The sequence below is a fragment of the Pituophis catenifer genome, unplaced genomic scaffold, assembly GCF_029215685.1.
Source record: "Pituophis catenifer annectens isolate HBS135680 unplaced genomic scaffold, rPitCat1.0.hap2 SCAF_1, whole genome shotgun sequence".
NCBI lineage: Eukaryota > Metazoa > Chordata > Lepidosauria > Squamata > Colubridae > Pituophis > Pituophis catenifer.
Genome location: NW_027256881.1, coordinates 58,055,600 through 58,081,854, shown reverse-complemented (window position 1 = coordinate 58,081,854; position 26,255 = coordinate 58,055,600). Strand labels below are relative to the sequence as shown.

The 26,255-nt window shown below is 36.9% G+C and overlaps 1 protein-coding gene across 1 annotated transcript in view; it reads left to right on the top strand.

The window, feature by feature from the left end:
- Nucleotides 1-25,714, top strand: part of GLP1R (glucagon like peptide 1 receptor) — a 98,522-nt gene extending 72,808 nt beyond the window's left edge. The window contains exons 10-15 of the mRNA XM_070949862.1: nt 3,702-3,762; nt 14,411-14,480; nt 15,155-15,243; nt 16,502-16,640; nt 18,604-18,645; nt 25,544-25,714. Coding sequence (XP_070805963.1) covers nt 3,702-3,762; nt 14,411-14,480; nt 15,155-15,243; nt 16,502-16,640; nt 18,604-18,645; nt 25,544-25,714 — 572 coding nt within the window. The remainder of the gene's footprint in view (nt 1-3,701; nt 3,763-14,410; nt 14,481-15,154; nt 15,244-16,501; nt 16,641-18,603; nt 18,646-25,543) is intronic.
- Nucleotides 25,715-26,255: the final 541 nt, after the last annotated feature.

Genomic DNA, 26,255 nt, shown 5'->3' with positions numbered 1-26,255 from the left:
TAGAATACTCTCTTGAACTGCCACTGCATCAACAAGTTTTAAATTGCCCATAAAACTAAAAAAAACCTCTTTTGGTAATTCACCTTATGTAATTTTAATATTTTTCTCAGAAGTTCAGACTACTTGTGAAGAGATAACTCCATTCCACTTGCCTGAGTCTCTGAGCTTTAAGGATTGTCTCATTCCTCTTTGCTTATGTAATGGGTTTTGCCTGATCCTCTCAAGGCCCTCTCATTACTTTCTACAAACACTTATTTGCTTTCACTATATTTCGTTTGTAGTGTATTTTTACCTTATTGTTAATAAAACATCAGGTAACATCAGGTTCTTATAATTTTAAACCAAGCACAAAAAAAGATAATTTACAGGTGCATAGAGATTTTCCTAGGTACAAAAAAGTTCAAAAATAATCAGCAACTAAGTTAAGTAAGCATCTGAGCTAACATAAAATAAAGGATATTAAAATATCACTTGAGGTAAAAAAAAAAAAAAGCTGCATTGGATCATTAGTCAGCAACTTATATCCTTTGTTGCAACTCATCTAAACACATTTTCCTGTAATGTGGTATCTTCCAAATGTGCTGACTGACATTTGGGACTGGCACATTCAATTTACCAGAAGCATATGCTGTTGGGAAAAGATTGCTTAAAGATAGCGGTAACTGTACAGTATATAATAGTCCAATATAAATCCAGACTGTTCAACATATGGAACCAATGAAATTTAGCAGCAACACAGCAGCTTATCTCTGAGCTCTTTATTATTTTTTATTTACTCAGAATACTGCAGTGGGTTCACAGCGACTGGCATTTGGATTAATAATTGGATTTCAAACATCAAATAAAAATCAGAAGTGGGGATGTTTCTGATATATTCTGGCCATGACAATTCTACAGTAACAGCAGTTATTGCTTTGCACATCTGTTGGTTCTGCAGAAATATAATTTGTTCTCTTTCAGTTTGCATATTTCATTTTACAAATGTTATGGATTATAAATACAGCCTTAATTTGTTTCAACGTCAAGAAGATAGCATTCATAGTAAATAAGTGTTTCTTTTAATTAAACATGCACCTGGGTTTATAAATGAATTTGGATGAAAAATCTGATACATTTTTTTACTACCACAGCTGGATTATATTTATTGTCATTTACTTGTTCCAGTAGACAGTTAATGCAATATTCATTCTCAACAAGTCCACTGATGGTAATTCTGTAATCCCATTGGACATATTAATTGTGTAAATATCACTTTTTAAATGTTAAACTTCTAAATTGCATTTTAACTCATGAAAGTGTCTCTTTTCTTCCCGACCCACTCAGTGTTTACAGTGGCTAACTTCCTTATCAGTTATCTAAGAAATGATATAGCACAAATGTTATATAGCACAAATGCCATCATGAATCCTTGATTTATTTCTTGAAAAAAAATCTTACACATTCTTTAAATTCTAGCAATATCTTCTCTAATAAGAGTTCTTATCAGATTTAATGCTCCATTCTGTTAAGTACTAGAGGAATACAAAAGGTTTTGATTACCTATAGCTGCTATTGGAGTAAAACATAGCAACAATGTATGTTCAATTCAGGAATAGTATCAAAGCCAATGACTGAAATTTATCGGAACAAGATTGAAATGATTCTTCAGAAGTTTCCCCACTTCTTTTTGTTTGCTTTTCCCTGCTTTTATAAACCTTTTACAAATTGGATTTAATCAGAATTTTAGTCTGATCATAAAACTTAGTTCATAACAGCTAATTGTAGGTTGCTACAAGATTTCACAGGGACAGTTAGACTATCCCAGGATATCATGCAGCACTAAACCACGGCTAGGCATTATATCACATTTAGCGAGACATTTTCTGTTGTCACGTCACTTGCCTGCCTACTCTACTAACAGTAGAAAAATCAGAATAAATTTAATAAATAAAGGAGTATCAGTAGTTTTTTTTTTTCTCTGTTGCTTGAAGAAAACATGTACTATTAAGTACATTCTAAAGCCAAAAGTGGTGGCAACATTGAGAAGATAAGAAAAAATATTTCTGGGTAATAATACCCAAAATTTTATCCATTATTGCAGATGTACATGGGGACTGATTCACCATGTAACCAAGCCTATTGCTTATATGATCAGTTGAGCCAATTTATAGCTATCTAATAAATTGTGAATAATGTAATGTTAAATACATGATTTAACATCTGCAGTCACCAAATGATAATTTCTCATAGTTCCTATACTTGGTTTCAATCTGCAAGACTAGTTGAACAGTGCTAAACTATCCAGCCTACTGATTAGTAATTTTCATCTAATAATTGAGGGAGCATTTTTAACTGTAGCTAGGACAACAGTAAAAAAAATAGGTTATATTTTGGCTTTACTAAACTTGCAAAAGGGAACTAATGCTGGCAACCAGAAATTTCCAATTAGAAAAAGTAGTTTACAAAAGCACACAAAGTCAACCATTATAGAACCAATGAATAAGAAGAAAAACAAACAATGGCATACTGATATTTACATTATATAGCAGTAACTTTACCCACATATAATTAAATGTTAGTTTTACTTTAAAACTAACTTAAATTCTATATTTAATTTTAAATCTTTTATCCAGGGGTGAAATGCTACCAGTTCGCATCGGTTCAGGCGAACCAGTAGTGGTGGTGGTGGGTGGTTCGGAGAACTGGAAGGGGCGGCAGCACAAGGCTCCGCCTGGATATCGTTACTTCCTGGTTTTAACCAGGAAGTAATCTGTTTTTTACCCTCTGCGCATGCATGGAGAGTCCAAAATCATACGGGACGCGAGCGTGCACTTCCGAACTGGTAAGGAAGGTAAGTAGATTTCACCCCTGCTTTTATCCATTTGAATTATATAAAGGTTATCAATTTTCCAGCAAGAGAGCACTCTGGCATTAACTTTAAAGAAAATGATGAGATATTAAAAAGAAAATGCATGCTTGTCTGTGCCACACAAGTATGCATTAAACAAACTGTAATTGCTTACTGACTTCTTGCGTTTTATTAAACAGTCTTTCATCAGCAATATCAGCATTTCAGTATTCATAGCCATTAACAGTGGGAGGAAGGCATATTTTCTTTGTACATTATTAGCCATATTTTCTTACCATAAGAACGGATTGGTTAGAAAGGTGAAGCAGGAGGAAATTCAAACTTGTTCAAATTGCACATGTCCATGATAGCACTGCAGGAAACATGGAGAAGGAGCATCATCTCACTAGATTGATTAATCAACATCTCCTTGACAAAGAGCTAAGAACTACATGGCCTTCTTTTTAGAACAAATTACATATTTTGAGTATCCTCTGGTACTTCATATCCCAACAAGAGGTATCCAAGAAATTAAAGGAATGTGATGCTTTATTTCTTTGGATTTTTCTGTATTTGCACTTCTGGGCTTCATTCTATCTACTAACATGATGTTGTCTTATACTATATCTGAAGATATTACTGAAGTGCTTCCAACATTATGATTTTCAACCCAAATGCTTTCTTAAGGAGAATGCATTTTAAAGGTCATCAGATAATTATAAGGGACTTTGTAAATGCATAAGTGCCACTTATAATCTCATTTGACTAAGGAAGTTTTGCACTGAATAGAATTTCACAACATTGCAAGCCTTCCTGATTGTTTTTCTAGTGACTCATTCTCTATGCATTTCTTCTTTCCTTTTTTTCCCCCCAGGTGTGCCAATGCTGTTTGTAATCCTCTGGGGAATTGTCAAGTACCTTTATGAAGATGAGGGGTTGGTTCAGTTCTGATTCTTAACTAATTCATGTGAAGGTTGTGTTTTGTGGAAGGGGGTGAAGTTGCACATTTTTCTTAGTTATAATTGCTTTGGCAATGGCTACTATATTGACATCTTGTGCATTTGCTCCACTTGTCACTTGATTAGTTTAAAAGCTTCTCATTACATTTTATCCAAACAAATAAGCACAAGCTTTTGCTGTTCAGCAACTTCTGCATGCCTAAATATACATCTGGCTGGAAAAGTACACTGTTTTATGTATCCTGCTCTTCGTCATGACTCACCATCACACTTGGACAGCCTGTCTTTAAACTTGTATTTCTAGAGGCAGCCAATATGCCTGGCTTATTTAATAAAACTTTCCAATGATGACATTAATCTGATGGAAAAAATGCACATTTTGAGGATCAAGAGTTGTGATTTTGTTGAAATGACACTAATCAGAGATCAAACACTAGTGATAGGCTACTCTATAGTCTAGTTGTTTTTTCCACAGAAAAGAGATAAAATTTTCACAAAAAACATTTAGCTGATTTTAAGTGTAAATCCATGATCCGTGAGGATTGGGCTATCCATAGCTTCTGGTCATTGATTCTGGTTTCAGGATACAACACAGTACTTACTGTTCTACTGAAGGGGACAACAACAAGGAAGTATTATTGGATATATGCCTTATTAGTGAGTTTCCAATGGATTTATGCTTTTGGTAAAACAATTATATAGCACCTTTCAGCCCTCATAAAAACCCCATGCAAGTAGTCCTTTCTTAACAACCATTTGTTTAGTGACTGTTCAAAGTTACAACGGCACTGAAAAAGTGACTTATGACCATTGCAGCATCTCCATGGTCATGTGATCAAAATTTGGATGCTTGGCAACTGATTCATATTTATGACTGTTGCAGTGCCCTAGGTTCATGTGATCACCCTTTACAACCTTCTGGCAAGCAAAGACTATGGGGAAGCCAGATTTACTTAACAACCATGTTACTAACTTAACAACTGCAGTGATTCATTTAACAACTGACAAGCATGTTCATAAAATGGGGCAAAACTCACTTAATAACCATGTCGCTTAGCAACAGATATCTTGGGCTCAAATTGTGGTCTAAATCAAGGACTACCTGTAATTCACAACAACACAAATCTGGTTAATAAAATGACCATTTAAAAAGCATCCTACTGGTAGCTGTTTTTTTTTAAAATACCTGGTTAAAATCATTAAACCCTGGTGAAAAAAAATAGTATAACTGTAACTTTCTGTCCTCCCACCCACAGGTAGATTGTTTTGAGTTTCATTTTTCTTACTTACACTCTCTCGTACTTATTTGTATGTATTGCTTTGATTTGTAGGCTGCATTCAAGTATAGGCTACAATGCTTCACTTTCCCCATGATGATAAATCTCCAGTGACAAGTCTAATGCAAAGGGAGGCCCTTTGCAGGATATCCTTCTAGTAACCTGGTTCTAAACCTATCAGGGCTATTGACATTGAATTGGCTTTGGAAATGTTTATTTGTTTAGTATATGGCAGACTTTGGAAATAAATATAAAACCAGTGGGTATGAAATAGATGGGGAGTAATAATGATTTCAAAATTGGACACTAAAGCATTCTCACTTCTGCATTTTGTTCCAAGTTTATTTTTATTCCCCAGTTTGTTTATTGACCATCACTACTTGTGCCTTGTCTAGATTAAATCTCAATTCTCATAGCCCCTGATCAATTTATTCCTGCAATCATACTAGTGAATTGTCACCGTGGAAACTGAACTTGTAAACTTTTAATCTGATTCTGTAGCTTCTTTAGTCTGATAAAGCATGTTTACTCATATCTCTAGTAATAAGCCATGCTTCCTGTGGATTGCAAAAAGCTTCAATGGCAGATTGTTATTATTATAAAGTATTGTCCTGCAGAATAGGTGCTAGTCTCAACAGGGAACTGATTTTCTTTTTTCTTTCATTTGACTTAGTAAAACGTATTTATAAAAAATATACAAAGCTTTTTTAGCTGTGGGTATCCATTTGATGAAGCAAGCCAGCTATACATACACAATAAATACATTTTTGTGCCCTTGCTTTATCAATTACAACTAGAATGAATTTGGGGAAAAATTCAGGATGAATATGTTTGAATATGTATTATATTTTGCACTTATTTAGCTGTCATTTACTTGCCAGTTATAAATGATTTTAATACACCTGTTCAGTGACAAATTTGATCGGACATAAAATTGATAACAAGGCACAACCTGAATTTATGCATTGTCCCATGGCAGCAAGTAAACAGATAATCATCAATGAATGTCCAATTCGTTAGGTTACTTAAAGCTTTTATTGCAAATACAAGACTAATAGTAAATGTAATATTAAAAGTAGACTGATAAAACAAACTCCTTATATATCTTCAATTGATTTGGACCCTAGAGATAACAGATGTATCCCAAAGTTAGTTTTGGCATAGTCCAGTCCTAGAAACATAGATTCTATGTAGATTCTCTACATAGAGATTCAGAGAATATAGGTTAGAGGTTAGAAAATATACACATTACTTAATCACTTTTTTGTTTTGAGAAAATATAAAGATATCTCCCCTGACACTGGCATACGTGCCAAGAAAACACCTGTCGATAAAGAGTGTACCTGAAGGGATAAAGGAAATATATCTGACCATGCCAATATAAATTCTTGATTTTGCTTTTGATTGAGAGATTAAGATATTAACCCATAAACTATTGGTTAAAACCTATGCACACTCATTAAGTGAAGAAAAAATGCACATAATATCTTCATCTTTCTTTTGCAATTCCATTACATCTTATTGTCTTGCTTTGATGGCTACACTCTATACCTTATTATTCACTTAGTTGGAGCCCACTGGAAATGATTAAGCCGCCCTAGTCTCCGGAGAAGGGCGGCATATAAAAATAATAAAAAAAAAATTATGGTGAAGTGAAACCTGTACTGTTATTCTGGTCACTTTTCACCACAGTGTATTCATTCATTTTATGGAACGGTGTGTAGAGCAAATTCCTACTATTGTGTTTTGATATAGGCCAATTGATACGTATCAGTTGAGTATTGTTTACTTCCCTTTTGTGCTTGATGCTTTAATCGTTCTCTCTAATCAAAATTTTCCCTTCTTACGCCAACGTTTCTATGCAATGTAGCTTCAGTTTTTATGTAGCTGAAAAATAATACAATGATTTTAGTAGTATTGTTCTGACCTGCTAATATGCATGTTCTCATCTGATACCTGATGGGTTTGCAGGAATTTTTATAAAAGCAATATGTACAGTCAGTGCCATGTCTGTAAAAACTGAAATATTTGGGGATGTAGGGAGCAATATTATCACTTAGGGGTGTACGCACTTTTGTTGCCACCAGTTTAGACATTAATGGCTGCATGTTGCGTTATTTTGAGGAGACAGCACATTTACACTGTTATACAAGCTGTATACTCACTACTTTACATTGTTGCCAAGTGTCATTTCTTCAGTGTTGTCACATGAAAACATACTTAAATATTTACAAAATGTGAGGGGATGTATTCACTTCTGTGATATACTCCATATTCTTATTCTGCTTTTAGGAGTGTTTAGAAGAATATATAAAAAGAAGTTAAATATATATACTTAAACACCACTGCTTCTGTAGATTTATTCAGTTCTGGATAAAGTTCAGTAAAACTTTATCCCATAACTGTAGGTAAAGTGATTGCCTAAAAGCCTTCAAACTATGTCCATTGGAGTGAGCATTCTGGTGTTCCCTCCCCCTAGTCTTCTAGAACAGTTTAGTATTTAATATTGCTACTATTGTGTTTGGGTATTGTAAATTGTCAGTATAACAGTGAGAATATTGGTTATTGCAATTGTTTTGGTGCCTTTTTGCTTTCTGTACTAAATTAGTGACATTGAATATGTCTTTGAATTAAGTTTGACAGTAGTTGCTGAAAGGAGTAGTATAGACAAACACGAAAGGGGTAAAAAAAGATTCTTCTAAAGCAGTGGTTCCCAACATGGGGCCCACGCCTCACAGGGGGGCAATTTAATTTTTAATGGGGGCAATTTAACTTGTTTAAACCAAGTTATTGGCCTTTTAGGCTTCTTCCACATGAGTAGAGTTCACTTTTTGAGTAAAGTAAGAATTATATGTCACAGGGGGGCAAGAGTGAAATGCTGCTGGTTCGGACCGGATTGCCCGATCCAGTAGCAATGGCAGCAAGTGGTTCAGAGAACCGGTAGCAAAAATCCCTGCCCCCCCCATGCCCAACTGAGCCGCACGATCATCAGAGGGTTTTTTTTTTTTACTTTTAAAAGCATTTTTTCTTCAGCCTCTTCAGCCGAAGAGGTTGTAGAAAAAATGCTTTTAAAAGACTCTGATGATCCCAGCTCAGCTGCCTGATTGTCAGAGGCTTTTAAAAGCATTTTTTTCTGCAACCTCTTACGGTTGTAGAAAAAATGCTTTTAAAAGTAAAAAAAACAAAAGTTGGCCACACCCTTCCAGGCACATCCCCCCCCCCCCCATCAAGCCATGCCCACAGAACCGGTAGTAACAAATTTTACATTTCACCATTGCAGGGGGGGCATCAGGATTTTAGAGATGCTTAGGTGGGGCATGGCCAAAACAATGTTGGGAACCACTGTTCTAAAGGATGATTTTGAGGCTGTTGCAAATGTGACATTGCATCTTGTTGCATCTGTTGCTCTGTGCATAAATGATGAACCTACAAGTTTCATTTAAAAGTCTTTGTAAAATCCAGCACTTTCAACTGTCTGAGTAAGCTGTACAGAAAATACAGTTTTTATTATTACTATTATTAATGCAATTAATGTATTTTTGGGTATTTCCAACATTTTCTGAATTTCTTTTCAAAAACCAGATTACAGTAATTTTTCAGTTTTCTGTTTCTAAGCACCCAGAACACTTACAAACATAGCAGATTTTTGTCAGTTTAAAGATGTGTTTGAAGTGTTTATGTTCAATTGCTTGCCTTTTATGTTATTTTAAAAAAGACTTACAACTTCTGTTAAATACATTATCAAATCAGTAGAACTCATGGAGTATGATCGATTATCTAAATCTTACAAAGATATTTGTAAAATTGTAAAATATACTTGTGGCTTTTCTCTCTGTAAAAGGCAACATTTTGCCCCTTACTCTAGTCTAAAAGGTAGGAATGGCTACTAAATATCCTAATAGTCTTCATACTTATAATAAATTACTCCATGTTATAAAATGAGCTTATGATTTGCCTTTGAAGGATAATGAAAAATAAATAATGTTCAATCTTCAGTGATCCCAGCAACTGATGCACAATTCTCTTTGTGCATAGAAGTGAAAATCAATAGTTTTAAACATAAAGCACAAATAATTTATTCCCTTCCTAAATGGTATCAGTTACCTTTAATAAAAACATCTTGCAGAATTGGATGAGTGAATTTTTGTTTAAGTTCAAAGACTTAGTTGCTCAGGCAAGGTCCAAATAACAATGATGTACCATATTTTTCAGAGTATAAGACACATCTTTTTCCCCCCTAAAAGGGGGTGAAAATTTAGGTGCGTCTTATACACCGAATGTACCCGCCCACCCACTGGCCCCCACCCTTTGGCCTCTGCCTCCCAGCAGTTACCTCCTTGCAAGTAAACAGCAAGAAAAAACAGCTCCTTTCAGCTTCAGCACAGGCTAATTAGCACAAGTTGATTGGATCGGCCTCCCGACTCTCAGCTGATTTGCTTTCAGCTGTTTTGTGCAGGGCTCTGCTGCTTGATGCAAAGAGGTAAATTGCTGGAGCAGATTTTTTTTTCCTTTGCTAATCAAGCTATGCTGAAAACGAAACTGAAAGTAAAGCAGGCTGTTTGCTGTTTGTTGCAAGGAGGTAAAATTGCTCAGAGGCAGAAGGAGATTTCTTTTTCTTCTTTTCCTCACTCAAAAAGGTAGGTGTGTCTTATACTCCGGTGCGTTTTATACTCCGAAAAATACAGTAATTAAAAATCAAATAATTTTCCTCTTTCTCACCCAAGTTCTGCTGACTATTATTCTGGTAAGTGGACACAGTGGTTTTGCACATCTCTTGAAATATGTTGGGTTCTCAACATATTTCATTTGACAAACTAAAGAAAAAGATAAGTGCTTTCTTTGATGTGCATTTAGCATAAATGGTTGCATTTAGTTGACCATTTGTTCAGCAACTGTTCAAAATTATGATGGCATTGAAGAAATGATGTTTATAATTGGTCTTCAGAGTTCTGACTGTCCCAGCACCCCTGCAGTCATGTAATTGCAATCTGAGCACTTGGCAAACAACTCACACTTACAGCATGATTGCTACTTGTAGCCTTCCCTGCTGTTTCCTCAGAAAGACAACGGGGAATTCGACAGGGAAGATCATGTCATTGCATGTTTCTCCCACCCACCCACCCACCCACCCACTCTCCCCAACCCCCTCTGCAGTTGTACTGTGCCTACCATGCACATCCTCCTTGAGCTTCACCATACCTATCTCATACTATCCCTGAGCCTGACTGTGCCTCTTTTTCACCCCTTGCATGCCCCTATACACTCACTCCAACCTTTGCCACATCCTTCCTGGCCCTTTCTCTGCTTCCTTTACACCCTTGTCTTATCTCTCCATCCATGAATGGCATGTAAGGCAGTTAATAATATTAAACCTAATTTTATGTATGTATACCTGTATCAAATAGGGATGTGGTGGCTCAGTGGCTAAGATGCTGAGCTTGTTGATCGAAAGGTCGGCAGTTCAGCGGTTCAAATCCCCAGTGCCGCGTAACAGGGTGAGCTCCCTTTACTTGTCCCAGCTTCTGCCAAGCTAGCAGTTCAAAAGCACATAAAAAATGCAAGTAGAAAAAATAGGGACCACCTTTGGTGGGAAGGTAACAGCATTCTGTGTGCCTTTGGCATTTAGTCATGCCGGCCACATGACCACGGAGACTTCTTTGGACGGCGCTGGCTCTTCGGCTTTGAAACGGAGATGAGCATTGCCCCCTAGAGTTGGGAACGACTAGCACATATGTGCGAGGAGAACCTTTACCTTTTATGTTTTTATACCTGTATCAAAACAAAAAAGTTAAAACTTCATTAATTGCACTCATTGATTGTATTCTCCAATAAAAATAGCATGTCACTCAGTGTTAGGTACAAAAGATTGGGTCTACATGTGAAAATCCAATTAAACTGGTTTATTGCTATTCACCCTACGCACAGGAACATTCTCAATTAATGATTAGTATCTGTTTGGAGTTCAGTAAGGGTCAACAGAATTCAAGGGAGGTTGCACTTAGTTGCTTGTGGCTACACAATACAATTATTTCATATTTGTTTGTAGTATTTTATTAATCAAAATTGGGAAGCATCAAGTTGGGAAGCTAGTGTGGACTATGTTCAATTTCAGACTTTGAAACTCTTTGTTAAGCCAATCAGCTTATGAGGACTGGAGGCACTGAGTGCAATGAATATATCTCTCATCTTAAGATACTTGTTTGCAACCTCTGACAGCTGCTGATCCACTTTGACCTATGTATGATATGTCAACAGCCATATTGCAAAGTGTAACTTCATTTGGCATATTTTCAGCAGAGGGATAGAAAGTTTTCAAGAAGTGTATTTGTTCCTTAAAGTGCTCTCCAAATGCTCGTGAAAGAGAGGGGCAACCTTAAAAGAGGCCTGGAGGCGCAGCAGACTAAAGCACTGTTATTAACATCAGCTGCCTGCAATTACTGCAAGTTCAAATCTCACCAGGCTCAAGGTTGACTCAGCCTTCCAACCTTTCTAAGGTAGGTAAAATGAGGACCCGGTTTGTGGGGGCAATAAGCTGACTTTGTATAAATATACAAAAGTATGAAGGCTATTGCTTAACACATTGTAAGCTGTCCTGAGAAGGGCGGTATATAAATCAAAAAAAAAAAAGAGAGGGAGAAGGAGAAGGAGAAGGAGAAGGAGAAGGATCCTTAAGATCCCATCCGTCTATCCAGAGGTGTTTGACAACAATCAACCAGTATCCAACCTTCCCTATTTCAAAAAATTAATTCCAGCATGATGGCATTAATTTGATGTAGGAGAAGAAGACCTGATCTTTTGGAGCTGACATTTAGGGACATGCTAAATATTCTTATTTGAGAAGTTATAAGGATCCTAGGTTATAGTTGGCTTCTGTGGAAATGTCTTCATGATGAAGAATTGTTTAAAGATTTGAGTATGACTAGTCTAGTGGAAAGAAGGACTGGGGTGACATGATAGCACTATTCCAGTATTTGAAGGGTTGCCACAAAGGAGAGGGAGTCAACTTATTTTCCAAAGCACAAGAAACAATGGTTGGAAACTAATCAAGGAGAGAAGCAATTTGGAATTAAGGAGAAACTTCCTAATAGCGAGAACAATTAACCGATGGAACAGCTTGCCTTCAGAAGTTGTGGGTGTTTCATCACTGGAGGTCTTTAAGAAGAGACTGGACTGCCACTTGTCTGAAATTGTTTAGCGTCTCCTGCTTGAGCAATGGGTTGGACTGGTAGACCTCCAAGATCCTTTCCAGCTCTATTCTGACGAGGGTGAAATGTCTTCAAGGAAAAACAAAGACCAGTTGCCTTTTGAAAAAGCACCTGTGAAATATCCTGTGGAAATCTACAGTTTTAGGGAATTTTGGATCCTATGTGAAAACGTATTCTGGAAAACTTACAAATTTTCTTATGGGAATGATAACAAAAGCAATTAGCCTTACATACTGCCCCATAGCACTTTATAGCACTCTCTGAGTGGTTTCCAATGTAAACATTATTTGCATATTACCCCCAACAATCTGGGTCCTCATTTTATCGACCTCAGAAGGATAGAAGGCTGAGTCAACTTTGAGCCCTGTCAGGATCAAACTCCAGACTGTGGGCAGAGTTGGTAGCTGTGGGTAGGTGGGAGGGAGGGAGGGAATCTAGAGTTTTCCTGTGTTTTATTTACAAATGTTGCTTAAGACCTTTCTTGTTACATTATGCCAAATCCATACAGAAATGTGAACACAAACATTGTACAATTTATTATATCCAGTTCCTCATGTTCCACAAAGATCAGGAAACATCAGATTATCAAAAAAAGTGGGGGAAATACTTGTGAAATGTGCCTACAACTTCTCAATATCTCCTAGTGGGATTGGTGATGTAAAGGGGTATATCAAGCTTGAAACGAGCACTAGTCAAAAGAGTTTAAATCATCCTGAGCGCTAATAAGCTTTCCGCCAACAACCCAGTGATAGACCAAGTACTGAATGCAGAAGTACAGCTTCGTATTCCAGCATAATTTGCTGTGTGGTGAATGACAGTTTTGAGTAAATTGGTAGGCAGTTACTTGTCACTCACTAATGGACTTTTTTCTTTGGTTTGTCTTAGTGAAAAAATTGCTTCACAGTGCCAAATATCATTTCAGATCCAGTTACAATAGCATTTTGCTATTGTGTATGTCTGTTTTGAGAGTGAGGCTGTTATTTCTAAAAATAAAAGTATGCCTAAAAATAAAAGTAAAAGATTTTCTTACTTTCAGGATATTTTTTTAAACTTTAGCTGCATGTCTGTAGAATTAGACAAGTAGTGCCTTGTGAATAATGCATAAATGCATAGTGAGATAGCAGCGTCCATTTCTACCTCTTCTATACCTATCATCTTCAGTGGTGTGTAAATGGTACATGAGCAAAATGTTGTACAGGCAGGCATTTGCCATATATATTGAGAATCTCAAGATTGACTTGGTGTTTTCTCCAGCAATGTGTCTCTGTCCAGCTCCTATCTTTAAGAGTATTAGACATTGCTGAGGCTATGCGAGGTCCATGTACATTTTAGGACTACTTTAGTTCCCACATACTTACTGGGTTTTATAAAGGATAAGATAATTGGGGACAATTGAAGTAAGAGGGGAAAAGTCACTCACTTTTATAGGGAGCAATTTAACCTTCAATCACAAAATTGTAAACATTATACCTCTATACTATAAATTGTAATTAGATATATTTTAATAATGTTCAATCTCTTCATGGTAATTTAATCAATAGATTATAAAGACTTTTCTCAAAGCTTGTCAGCTTTGAAGTGATTTGAAAGATAGATTGGAAGGAATTGTTGAAGGAGGGAAAATGCCCAAAGAAGGAGCTGTTGAAAATATAGCTTTGCAGGGATGTGCATGTGTACACACTCAGATTGTTTGAACAGGCTTTCATTGAAAGTCAGGACAAACCAGACAGTTGTCTAGTCAGCTACAAGAACAAAATTTTCTGCAAACCAAAACACATATTTTTTTCCCCATTATCAATCAAAATCCTTGATTGATTTGGTATAGTAGTTTGATATCTGGACTTATTGGCAATCTGTCTGTGACCTTTTATTTTGAGGATGGAAATGTGACCATCTACTGTGCCCTATAATTTGTTTTCCGATTTCTAATGAAATAACTTTTATTAACTACTATTAATATATAACCGAGACATCTTGAGAGCACCCATTTTTGCACCAATTATCTAGATTAACTGAAACTGTTTCTAAGATTCAGCTGTGCTATGCATCAACATTAAGTAGCATGCTTTTCTATGTATGGAACAGAAATGTGGGATAATTATCTCCATGTGCTGATCCTTATCCCATTTTTTATTATTCCAGCTGTTGGAACAAGAATCTGAACATGAATTATTGGCTGATAATCAGGCTACCTATTATGGTTGCTATTGGGGTAAGTGTTTGGAAATCCTTGCAATAGAAACATGGATTATGGGTAGTGAGTGGAAAGGGATAATAAAAATGCTGGCAGTGTAGCTGTCCTTTCACTAGTAAAATAATTTTGTAGGAGTTCCGTTAATTGTTTTCTGTCCCCTAACTTTCAATGCATAAATGATGCATGACAGTTTTTTAACCAGTCTATCTGTAAAAACGAATTTGGAAATTGCCTTTTTCTGTGTTCCAATTAATAAATAATTGAATGTCCATCTACTTCATAGTCTACTTGTGACAAAAATCCTCTTTCTTAAAAAGCCAGTCTTTTCTTGGTATGCATACTGGACTCTGTGCTAAACAGAAAAGCTGTTGGCAAGAATCCTTAATAGCCTGTGTTAATGTTATAATAATAATAAGCTATAGATAAAATGCGTAAGAATTAAACCATTATAATAATTAAGGCATCAATTAAAATATCAATTTATACTTGGCATGTGTATCTAAAATTTCATATTAAATGTGTCAACTAGAATATATAATGATGTATTCCTTCGTGATATTTCATAAGATGAGCATAATTTTGGAGTAAGTTATCTGGCAACATAATCTTAAAATGAATATTATTATAGAGATAACAGAGATATGCTGCTCAGTTCTACAATCTGCTTCGTAATTCCTTTTTGTTTTATTCAGGTGAACTTCCTGATCTTTATCAGGGTTATTTGCATTATAATTTCTAAGCTGCAAGCCAATCTGTTGCGCAAAAATGACATAAAATGCAGGTAAGATCATTTGTAGGCAAAAATACTATCAAGATTCTGCCCCCCCCCCAAGCAAAATGCTTACGGTAATTGATCATAATGAAAAATGCTTATGACAACTGAGAAAGGTGCAGATTACATCTAATAAGAGGAAACACAATTGTGGTGCCATTTATCAGTAACAATTTTAAAAAGATGAATTTTGAATAGTGGCAGAGAGTACATGTGTCAGATTTCTTTTTTTTTCCTAAGGAGAGGAAATTCAACTCTGTTTTAGGAGTGTTTTGAAGTATATGCAGCTTCTTAAAAAGTCTCCCTAATAAATCACTTTGAAGATTTACCTGTCACTCCCATGTCAAGCTGTGGGATTCTTTTTTTATGTGGGTTTCAAGTTATTTATTGTGGAAAAGTTCTGATTTAACAGGCATTTTAAAGTAATAGTTTTGGTATTGTATGGAGTAGAAATGTACCAATATGTTTGTATCAATATTTATATTTGATTTTAATATTTAATGTTGCTTGGCATAGTGGCATACTGTATATAAATATATGTCCAATAAGTACCATTTCAGCAAATATGATACATCCACAAATACCCATTTCCAGTACAAGTTTAACGAAACATTCTTTTAATTCTCTAGCTAGACACATAATATTTTAAAGTACCATTTTACGAAGTCACTCACATTTTATATTTGAGTATATTTTTGTAACTGGAATAGCTTATGGGGAAATCAGTCCTATCCTATAGATCAAAACATTTTTTTCCCTATGTAACAGTGGTGGGTTGCTACCGGTTCGCCCCAGATCAGGCGAACTGGTGGCGGCGGGAGGATCCGCCCAGATGTTTCTGCATATGCGCAGAAGTGTCACACGTACCCACGAGTGTGTGTGCACCCATGAGCAGACTTTATTGCTAATTGGGAATGACTGCTCTTTTGGGGAGCTATAAACTTTGAAAAATTGTTTCTTTTTACAAAATGGGAATGGATTATTCTTGGAAGAGAGAAAAGGAAAGAGTTGATAAATGGGACCTTTTTAAAAAAAGGGAAAAGACAAGCAGATAGGCTTGGAATACACAAAATGGAGACTGTGAGGAAGTGAAAGTATAACTGGCTTGTTAGCAATTTGGAAGAGAAACTATGTGTCTCGTTAACTTAATTGGACTACTTTGGCAACAAATAAGAGTGGTTAAATTTGTTTTATTCCAGTGGATTTTTTTTTCTTTTATATGAACCTTTTACTTCTGTTTGTTAACCTGTTTGACTGATCTTCCCAGATTGGCCAAATCTACACTGATTCTGATCCCACTTCTGGGTACACATGAGATCATCTTTGCTTTTGTTACTGATGAGCATGCCAAGGGGATGCTGCGGTTTGTGAAGCTTTTTTTTGAACTCTCCTCCTCTTCTTTTCAGGTAGGATCTACATTCTTTATTCAGTTTGAAATTTTATAATCAGGATTTCAGGATTTTTCTTTTTTGAAAGTCCATTTCCAGTGGTGTCAGTTCCAGTCTACACTAGGATTGTTGTGCTCCAGAAACTGAGAGGATGAATGTCATCACTGGTTAGAATTTGATATACCATAGAATATATCTAGATTACTCCCAAAGGTGCTTTTTTTCAAGAGGTAACTAGACTGTCTTGTTTTTCTTTGAAGACATTTTGCTTCTCATCCAAGAAGCTTGTTCAGCTCTGACTGGATGGTGGGAAATGGAAGGATTTATACTGCTTGCAGACAGCTGGTCATTTCCATTCTTTTAGACGGTCATTAAGGTCACCTGGAGGTTTATCTGTGTCATCAGGGTCACCTGAGCAGTGCAAATTGGTGTGGAAATTGGAATCCACACAATTTGCACCACTCAGGTGACTCTGATGACATCGATAAACCTCCAGGTGATCTTAATGACCCTCTAAAAGAATGCAAGTGACGAACTGTCCGCAAGGAGTATAAATCCTTCCATTCCCCACCATCCAGTCAGAGCTGAAAAAGGTTCTTGGATGAGAAGCAAAATGTCTTCAAAGGAAAACCAGAAAGTCCAGTTGCCTCTTGAAAAAAAGCACCTTTGGGACTACCATGACCTGGATGACTGAAAATCTACGTAGACATCTAGATTACACTCTCACCAGATGAGAAATCACAATTTTCCTTTTCATTAGATTAACAGGAAAGGACCCCTTTAATTTCATTGCAGGCATCTTTTACCCAGCCATTAGGTTTGTCAACTGTCCAGAATTTTGAGTGCTCATCAGAACTGAAGAACAGGAAATAACAAAAAAAAAAAATTGCCAAGTCATTTCATCATTTTTGCAGCTGACTGATGCAAGACATGCAAGCTGGTTCAGAATTGCGGGTTGGAGTTGAACAAAGGAATCCATCAATTTTACTTGACAGCTCAAGTGGTACGATGTGCAAATATGAATCAAAATGTGCCCTGCAATCTCAGTTGGAAATACTTGCTTAATATGGCACACCTGGATACATCATCCCCCTGGACCAGATTGTTTTGTCTTTGTGATGTGGAATACAGAAAAGATCACCTGGTGTCCTACTTTCTGCCTTTATTCTGCTGCTGTTATATAGAGAAAGGATTGAGGGTAGACTGTCTTTTAGGACTGTCCATGTTAATATTTCACAGAATTATTTCCAATGACTCTGGAAAAGACTTTTTATACAGCTATATAAAATCTTGTTTTTGCTCTATCTCTCCCCGATTTGCTTTTTATCTAATTCATCTACTTTAATCTAGTTTAAGAGTCAAATATTAAATGTTTTGAGGTTTCTAATGTTACACGTCAAGCTATATTTTTCTAGCTGAACTGAATGCTCTGAATAGGCTTAGGGTCTACATAGAAGTATGCTGGCTGCAAGCTAATCTGAAAATTACTCATATAATTTTCCAAGAGATGTGACTTGCATTATTTGCAGAGTATTTGTAAAGGGTCATCAGGTTGATGGACTGCAATCCCAGCCTGTCTGGTTGGGGAAGACTATGTTATCAACACACTGCTCCTAATTCTGGGAAACTCCTTGTAGTGAATGTGCATCTGATTTAACCTGTTAGTGCTGCTGTTTTTACATTGAACCAGCCACTATCTGATTATCAGTTGTCTTCCTTTTTATCATTTTATTTCAAAAGGGCAATGAACCAAGTTGCTAATAAAATGAATTAAACTGACATTCTGTAGGAGCTTTTCTTCCTGGTCTTGAGTCAGCAAGGCACTATTTAGCCAAATGAAATATTCTTCCATTGAACTGCTTTCTCATGCTGCAGGAAATAATATTAGATATAGTCTGTTTCCTTATTAGCTTTGCTAGTGATGCTTAATTCAAGGATATGTGGTTTTTCTAACTGCTATTTTCTTATCTTTGCTTTTCAGGGACTTTTGGTGGCAATTCTCTACTGTTTTAACAATACTGAGGTAAGAGGCATAAAAAGTTGCTTTATTCCACAATACTAATTTTTAATTACTTCTATCCATAACACATTTAAAAGAAAATGAAATCATATTTATTTACCAAATGCTGGCTGCTTTGGCTCCAAATCTTTTAAAGCCTTTATTTTAAAAAGGACTTTAAAAACGGGATTTGAATCTTTAAAATGACAAACTAAATTTGGCATCAGGTGAGTTTTACCTTTTTGGATTTAAGAAATTTTAAACAGAGGCTTAAGTCGCTTGAGGAGCTCTGGGTGGTGTCCAGGGTACAATTAGTAAGAAGCAAAAAAGGAAGGGTGTTTTGATTTAAGAACGTTTTAAACGAATTGGGAGGGCTTTATTTGTCTAGAAAAGAGAATTTGTTTATCCAGAAAAGAGAATTCCATGATAATTTCCATAATGACTTTTGCTTGAGCTCAAAACCTAAGCAGAATCAGGCCTGGTTAATACTTAGATGGAAGATTGCTATCTAATTACCTACTAGACAATGACAAAACATTTTTGTACTTTTGCCAAGAAAACTCTTCGGAAATGTTCATGTACTCACTAGAATGTAAGTTCAATTTGAAGATATGCTGGCTACAACCCATTCAGTATCAAATGCTATTGAAATTCACACAGAAGCAACCAAACCATATTTTATAACTGCTGTTCAATGGAGATCTAACAAGTCTCATTCATAAAAAACTGAGACTGGATTTTGTCCTGGGGTCCAGTCTGATGCATATAGTTAAAAATTTATTATTATTCATTTATTCTATGCAAGAATCACTTTATAAAAATATCGTTTCTAAAGAAGCAATTCCAAAGAGCAAGGTATATGTAACACATTGTAATTTGTGGCTTTCATTGAGACCTCTATATGGCAGAAGATATACACATCTAACAGTCCGGGGGAGGAGACAAGGGTAGGTCTTGAGAATATTATCTGGGAGGAGTGTGGCTCCCGAGGATGTGGACAGGGTTCTGGGTAGGATTAGTGCTGCCACATGTTTATTGGACCCGTGTCCCTCCTGGTTGGTACTGGCCTCCCGGGAGGTTACACGAGGCTGGCTCCAGGGGATTATAACTGCTTCTCTGAGTGAGGGTGCCTTTCCCGCCGCCTTGAAAGAGGCGGTGGTGAGGCCCCTCCTCAAGAAGCCTTCCCTGGACCCGGCTGAATTAGCTAACTACCGTCCGGTCTCCAACCTTCGTTTTGTGGCGAAGGTTGTTGAGAGTGTGGTGGCACGACAACTGCCCAGGCACCTGGATGAAGCTATCTATCTAGACCCGTACCAGTCGGGCTTCAGGCAGGGGCACAGCACAGAAACGGCATTGGTCGCGTTGGTGGATGATCTCTGGAGGGCTCGGAACAGGGGATGTTCCTCTGTCCTAGTCCTATTAGATCTCTCAGCGGCTTTTGATACCATCGACCATGGTATCATGCTGCAGCGGTTGAGAGGGTTAGGAATAGGGGGCACCGTTCTGCGGTGGTTCTCCTCCTTCCTCTCCGGCCGCTCGCAGTTTGTGTTTGCAGGGAGGCAGAGGTCGACCTCGAGGCGTCTCGCATGGGGAGTGCCACAGGGTCGGTCCTCTCGCCTCTTCTGTTCAACATTTATGTGAAGCCGCTGGGTGAGATCATCCGTGGTTTGGGGGTGAAGTGTCATCTGTACGCTGATGATACTCAGCTGTACATCTCCACCCCAGACCACCCCAACGATGCCCTTGATGTGATGTCTCACTGCCTGGAGGCCGTGCGGGTCTGGATGGGGAGGAACAGGCTCAGACTCAACCCCTCCAAGACAGAGTGGCTGTGGCTTCCGGCGTCCCGATATAGTCAGCAGGTGTCATCGCTGACTATTGGGGGTGAATCTTTGCCCCCCACAGAGAGAGCTCGCAATCTGGGAGTCCTCCTGGACGCACGGCTGTCTTTAGAAGAGCATATGACGGCCATGGCCAGGGGGGCCTTTTATCAGGTTCGCCTGATCCGCCAGTTGCAGCCCTTTCTGGACCGGGACGCCTTGCACACGGTCACTCATGCCCTTGTCACCTCCTGGCTGGACTATTGTAATGCTCTCTACATGGGACTCCCCTTGAAGAGCACTCGGAGGCTCCAACTGGTCCAGAATGCGGCCGCGCGGGTGGTTATGGGTGCAACTCGTTGTGCCCGCATGACACCTCTCCTGCGCGAGCTGCACTGGCTCCCAGTGGTCTTCCGGGTGCGATTCAAGGTGTTGGTTACCACCTTTAAAGCGCTCCATGGCATAGGACCCAGGTACCTTCGAGACCGTCTTCTGCCACCAATAGCCTCCCACCGACCAGTCCGTTCCCACAGAGAGGGTCTCCTCAGGGTGCCATCAGCCAAATTATGTCGGCTGGCGACACCCAGGGGGAGGGCCTTCTCTGTGGGAGCCCCAGCCTTGTGGAATGAACTGCCCCCGGAAATACGTAAGATCTCCGACCTCCGGATGTTTCGCTGCGCACTGAAGACCCTGTTGTTCCGCCAGGCAGGGCTATCAATATAATAATTTTAAATTGGGGTATTTTAATTTTTGGGGTTTTAAATCGGCCAAATCTATTTAATTATTTTAATTTTTAATCATTGTTGTGTCCTGTGTTTTAAATTGGCTGTACACTGCCCTGAGTCCTTCGGGAGAAGGGCGGTATAGAAATAAAATTATTATTATTATTATTATTATTATTATTATTATTATTATTATTATTATTATTATTATTATTATTATCACTTTGAAATATAGGGAATTTTCCATTAATTTATTTATTTGTTCAACTTGTATGCCGCTTTTCTCCGAAGATTCAATTTAAATGCTACAAGGGCAGAAAACAAAATGAAAAAAGAAATTTGTCATATTGTTACAAATTATAAAATAGATAATGCTGGAACAAGTAGCAGAGCTTCATATCCTCTTTAAAATCGTTGTACTCATCACACAAAAAGCATCTATTAAATCATGTAGCTGTACATCATTCAATAGATAGCATTCTTCATTCAATATGGTTCTATTTCTAAAAACAAGTGAATTTCATTGAACATTGAGCACAATAATAGGTCTGCATAACTTAGCGAACAGTGAATTACCACAAATGAAGTAATCATAATTTTGGTATGTTTGAAATCATTTGCTGCCCAATCTACTGTTCATGATAAAGTGAATCTTGAAAAGCTGTGGAACAGATGTTAAAGATAAATTTCCATTCAAGGGAAAACATGAATGGAAATAAACTAAATATCTTTGGGCAGATAGATTCTTGTTGTTTGATCATATTTTGTTGTCATTCAATTGTTTTCTTCAGTCGATTCAGCTTTCAATTCCAATTCTTGTTAACAAGTAATTACATTTGAATTACTCAGTTCTTGTTCTGATAAAATACCAGAATCTGTACAAAATTTTTACTTGAATGTTTATCTCTGATGGAAAATTTGACAAGAGAATAGTTGTCTCTAGCAAAGTTGTAGTACTTTTAACCAGTATAGACAGTTATTCTATTTTGCCAAATAAATCTCCTTATAACTATAGATGCATGGTTAGAAGGATTTCGAATCTGAAACTCCTTGAATTTTCAATTAATGTGCTACTAAGAATTAAAACCTGATTTTTTAAAGAAATACTGTAATTCCACATTAAAACATGTAATAAAGTATTTAATTACAGTTCTACTAAATTCTTTAAACATTTTTTACCATGCACACACTACAATATTATCAGGACAAATCTATTTCCAATCTGAAAAGCAAAAGGAAGGCCACAAGGGAGACATCTTAATCCTATTTCTTACTCATACTCTTCTTTTTAGCTCTTCTTTCACCCAAGCTTTCCTGATTGACATATGCTACTGCTTACAGGGAATAAGTTTATTTTTTTTTATTTTTTTTTAATTAAATTTTATTAACATAAACAAACATAAAACACAAATACATGTAAACACTTATACGTTAACAAAGAGTCAATCAACTAACTTCTGGAAACTTTTTTTTTACAGGGAATAAGTTTAAATATATGGGATGCTCAACCATCCTCACAGTTGCAGGCCTGGTTTGTTTTTGATATCTTATCTACTTCTAGAGGCTACACTTCCATCCTTTGCAGGCATGCAGATCAATATACCACAGTGGAAAGAATTGTACTCAGACATTTTCTCTACTTTAGGTTAAACATTGTAACTTTCAGGTTTTAAGTTGTTTCTGATTTATAGATGTGGAAAAATAATAGTAGTGTATAGATATGCATAGTCCTGTCATTATTTAATAAGCCACTCTATATTATTTCTACAAAAATCAAATGTACCATATTATGTAAAGAGACAAGATGAAACTGAGGTTCCTGTAAAAAGACATGATCCTAGATTCTAGAACCTAGAAATAATAACCTCACAGTGGTATTTTTCAAATTATTATTTACTTTGCCAATTTTCCCTCCCCCTTTTTCCCCCTAAAAGCTGATATGGCTAAAAGCTGATAAAGCTATAACGGTTATAATTAGTTTTCTTTCCCCAATGCCATAGTTATTTCCTATTATCACCTTGGAGTTCATTCACATATCACTAGATTGTTGACCTGACAAAATGGCTCAGAGCAGATTTTATACAATTAGATTTTAACTCTTATACAACAATATGCTTTCTTAAATTGCAGTCATGGATGAAGGCTGGAGAAATTACATTAATCTTCAACCTAGCAGAAATGGAAAAACTATATGTTCAATTAAGAAATCATGTGGTGACGGCAATATAGAAGTACAATGATGCTTTTTGTTCCTTAATTGTCATCATAAAGAGCTTTGGGGAGACATTATTTGGCTATTCCATCCAAATAATGTGCCATTTCATAAAGTATTGCCTATCCATAATTAAATAATAGTGGATCTCATGTACAATATTGTAAGCAATGTGAAATAATTTGTACCAAATTTCTATCATATCTGAATGAATTGAAATAGTCCTTTTCAGTTGTTGATTATAATCAAATGAACAGTAGAATGAATACTATTTAGATTGAGTTTTTATTTTCACATACCAAACTTGGTATTCAACAACTTCAGTCACCATAAATTTTAACTAGATTCAAAGCAACTTACTTAATGAAATACGAAATGTCACTCAACTGTGTTTTAGTTAAACTACTAATGGTGGCTTGAAAGAAGTTGGATATGGTTGGTAAATGCATGCTCTTCCTCACACCATTCATCTGTTCTGCTTGGGGGAGGGAGAAACTTATGGTAGACCCATGTTTGGCACATACAAGGTTCAATCCTCTGTTTATTTATTTATTTATTTATTTATTTATTTATTTATTTATTTATTTATTTTTCAATTTATATACTGCCCTTCTCCCTGAGGACTCAGGGCGGTGCACAGCCAGAATTAAAAACATGAAATACAAATATTAAAAACAATTAAAATATATATAAATTTGGCCCCAAAATTTAAAAATCACAAACCAATTAAAACATTTAAAACATTTAAAAATTTCTTCCTAAGCCAGCCCGGCTTGCTGGAAAAAGTGGGTTTTAAGGGTACGGCGGAAGGCACTGAGGTCTTGGATTCTCCTTATCTCTGGGGGCAACTGATTCCAGAGGGTAGGTGCCCCCACAGAGAAGGCTCTCCCCCTGGGGTCACCAGCCTACATTGTTTGGCTGATGGCACCCTGAGGAGGCCCTGTCTGTGGGAGCGCACAGGTCGAGGGAGGTCGTCGGTAGCAGCAGGTGGTCTCGATAGCTAGACCCTATGCCATGGAACGCTTTAAAGGTGATAACCAATACCTTGAAGCGCACCCGGAAGACCACCGGGAGCCAGTGCAGCTCGCGCAGGAGCGGTGTTACGGTGTTGTCCTCTCTGAAGCCAAAACTGCTGTTAGTACAGATTAGGCCTGTCAAAATGACGGCCCGTGGGTCGGATGCGTCACATGCGGGCTTTGCAAAGGCAAAAAACAATGCAATATGTCACAATACATCACGTGACATGATCGAGTTTGACACCTGTGGTATAGATTGTGTTGAGGTAGATGGTTATTTCATCAACAGTAATTACTCTTCTGATGTATTGTAATTTGCATATTTTCTTTCATTGCTCATGCTATCGGGACTTCTCATAGCAAATTGCTCATCCTTAAATTAGAGTACAAAAGTTGCATGTACACAACATACATATGTAACTAGTCACAATTGTAATTGTTTTTATATTTCAGTACTGTGCAAATTTACTCAGTAAGTCCCTCAGAGGTTCAGCCAGAGCTCATGAAAAAAAAAACCCTACATTTTAATCAAGCTTTTAAAACTATTGATATAATGCTCTTTAACGCTATCTATACAAGAAGCTGGACTTGCTGCAATTACATTGGAAACACTGAATGCTAGAAAAGAGGGTTTAAAAAAAACTATAAGCAAACATACCAGATTTTATAAAGTCATGCTCTGTCTAAATTTACTAGAACAGCTCATTCTGCAGCAAAGAAGTTCAATAAATCTTCTATATTCTGTATTGTGTGTGTGTGTGTATGCGCACGCGCCATTAATATATATCTGTTGTCATTAGTATAAAACAACCTATTTGAGATGTCTTGGAATACTCAAATTACATTAAAACCTTGCTAAGGATGCTAACTTTACATTTATATCAGATGGCCAAATATCTTCAATTTGTACAAATGCACAAAACATTTACAGGAATTGATAGGTGGTTCTACATTCTTACTGTTTCTTTTTCCTGACAATGAATTGCTGTACCAAACTCTGTTTTCCTACTGTAAAGGTCAAACATCATAATAAAGATATTTTGATTTGAATTGTTTTTATGATCTAAAATATTATGTGATTTTTAAGCTCTGTAACAAAACAGCAATACTAGATCATATGTCGTTCTCTTTCCCTTTGTTTCCTTATGGAAGGTTCGGACAGAATTCCAGAAAAGCTGGGAACGATGGAGATTAGAACACTTTTATGTCCAGAGAGACAACAGTATGAAGCCACTTAAGTATCCAGCCAACAGCATTAGCAGTGGAGGTACAGTTGGAACCACAGTCTACGCTGCTACTTGTCAAGCTACTACATTCAACTAAGATGCAGAAGAAATGCCCCCTCTGACCAGAACTGTAGGAGATAAAATTGAACGCCCAGCCAGACTCTTAGAGTCTTTAAAAGACTTGACCTTCCGCTGTTCATTGCTGCAGGCAGCTGAATAATCTTTTAAAATAAAGCAGATGGCTAATATAATCAGTGCATTTGAGGGTAGACGTCACCTCCAACGTAAGTTTAAAGAGTTTTTCCCCAATTAAAACCAGAGGCCTTCAGGTGCCCAAACTCTAACAACCTGTGTTGATGCAGTTACAAAGCATGAGGTTAATAACCTATTAGAACAGGTAGACAATTTGAAGCATTGATTACATTATAAGAATGCAGCTGATTAATGCAAACAAGAAAGATCAGCGTTTGAGAAAGGTAAGGCTAACCACTGTCATGGTTAGAAAAAAGCAGTTATAGTCTGCATAATCTTTGTATACATTTCAGAGCCTTTCTTATTGGTAGCATTATTAAGCGAAAAATAGCCATTTTGAGCCACTCAATCCAGAATAGAAAGTTTCTCTACATAGCAACACTTTT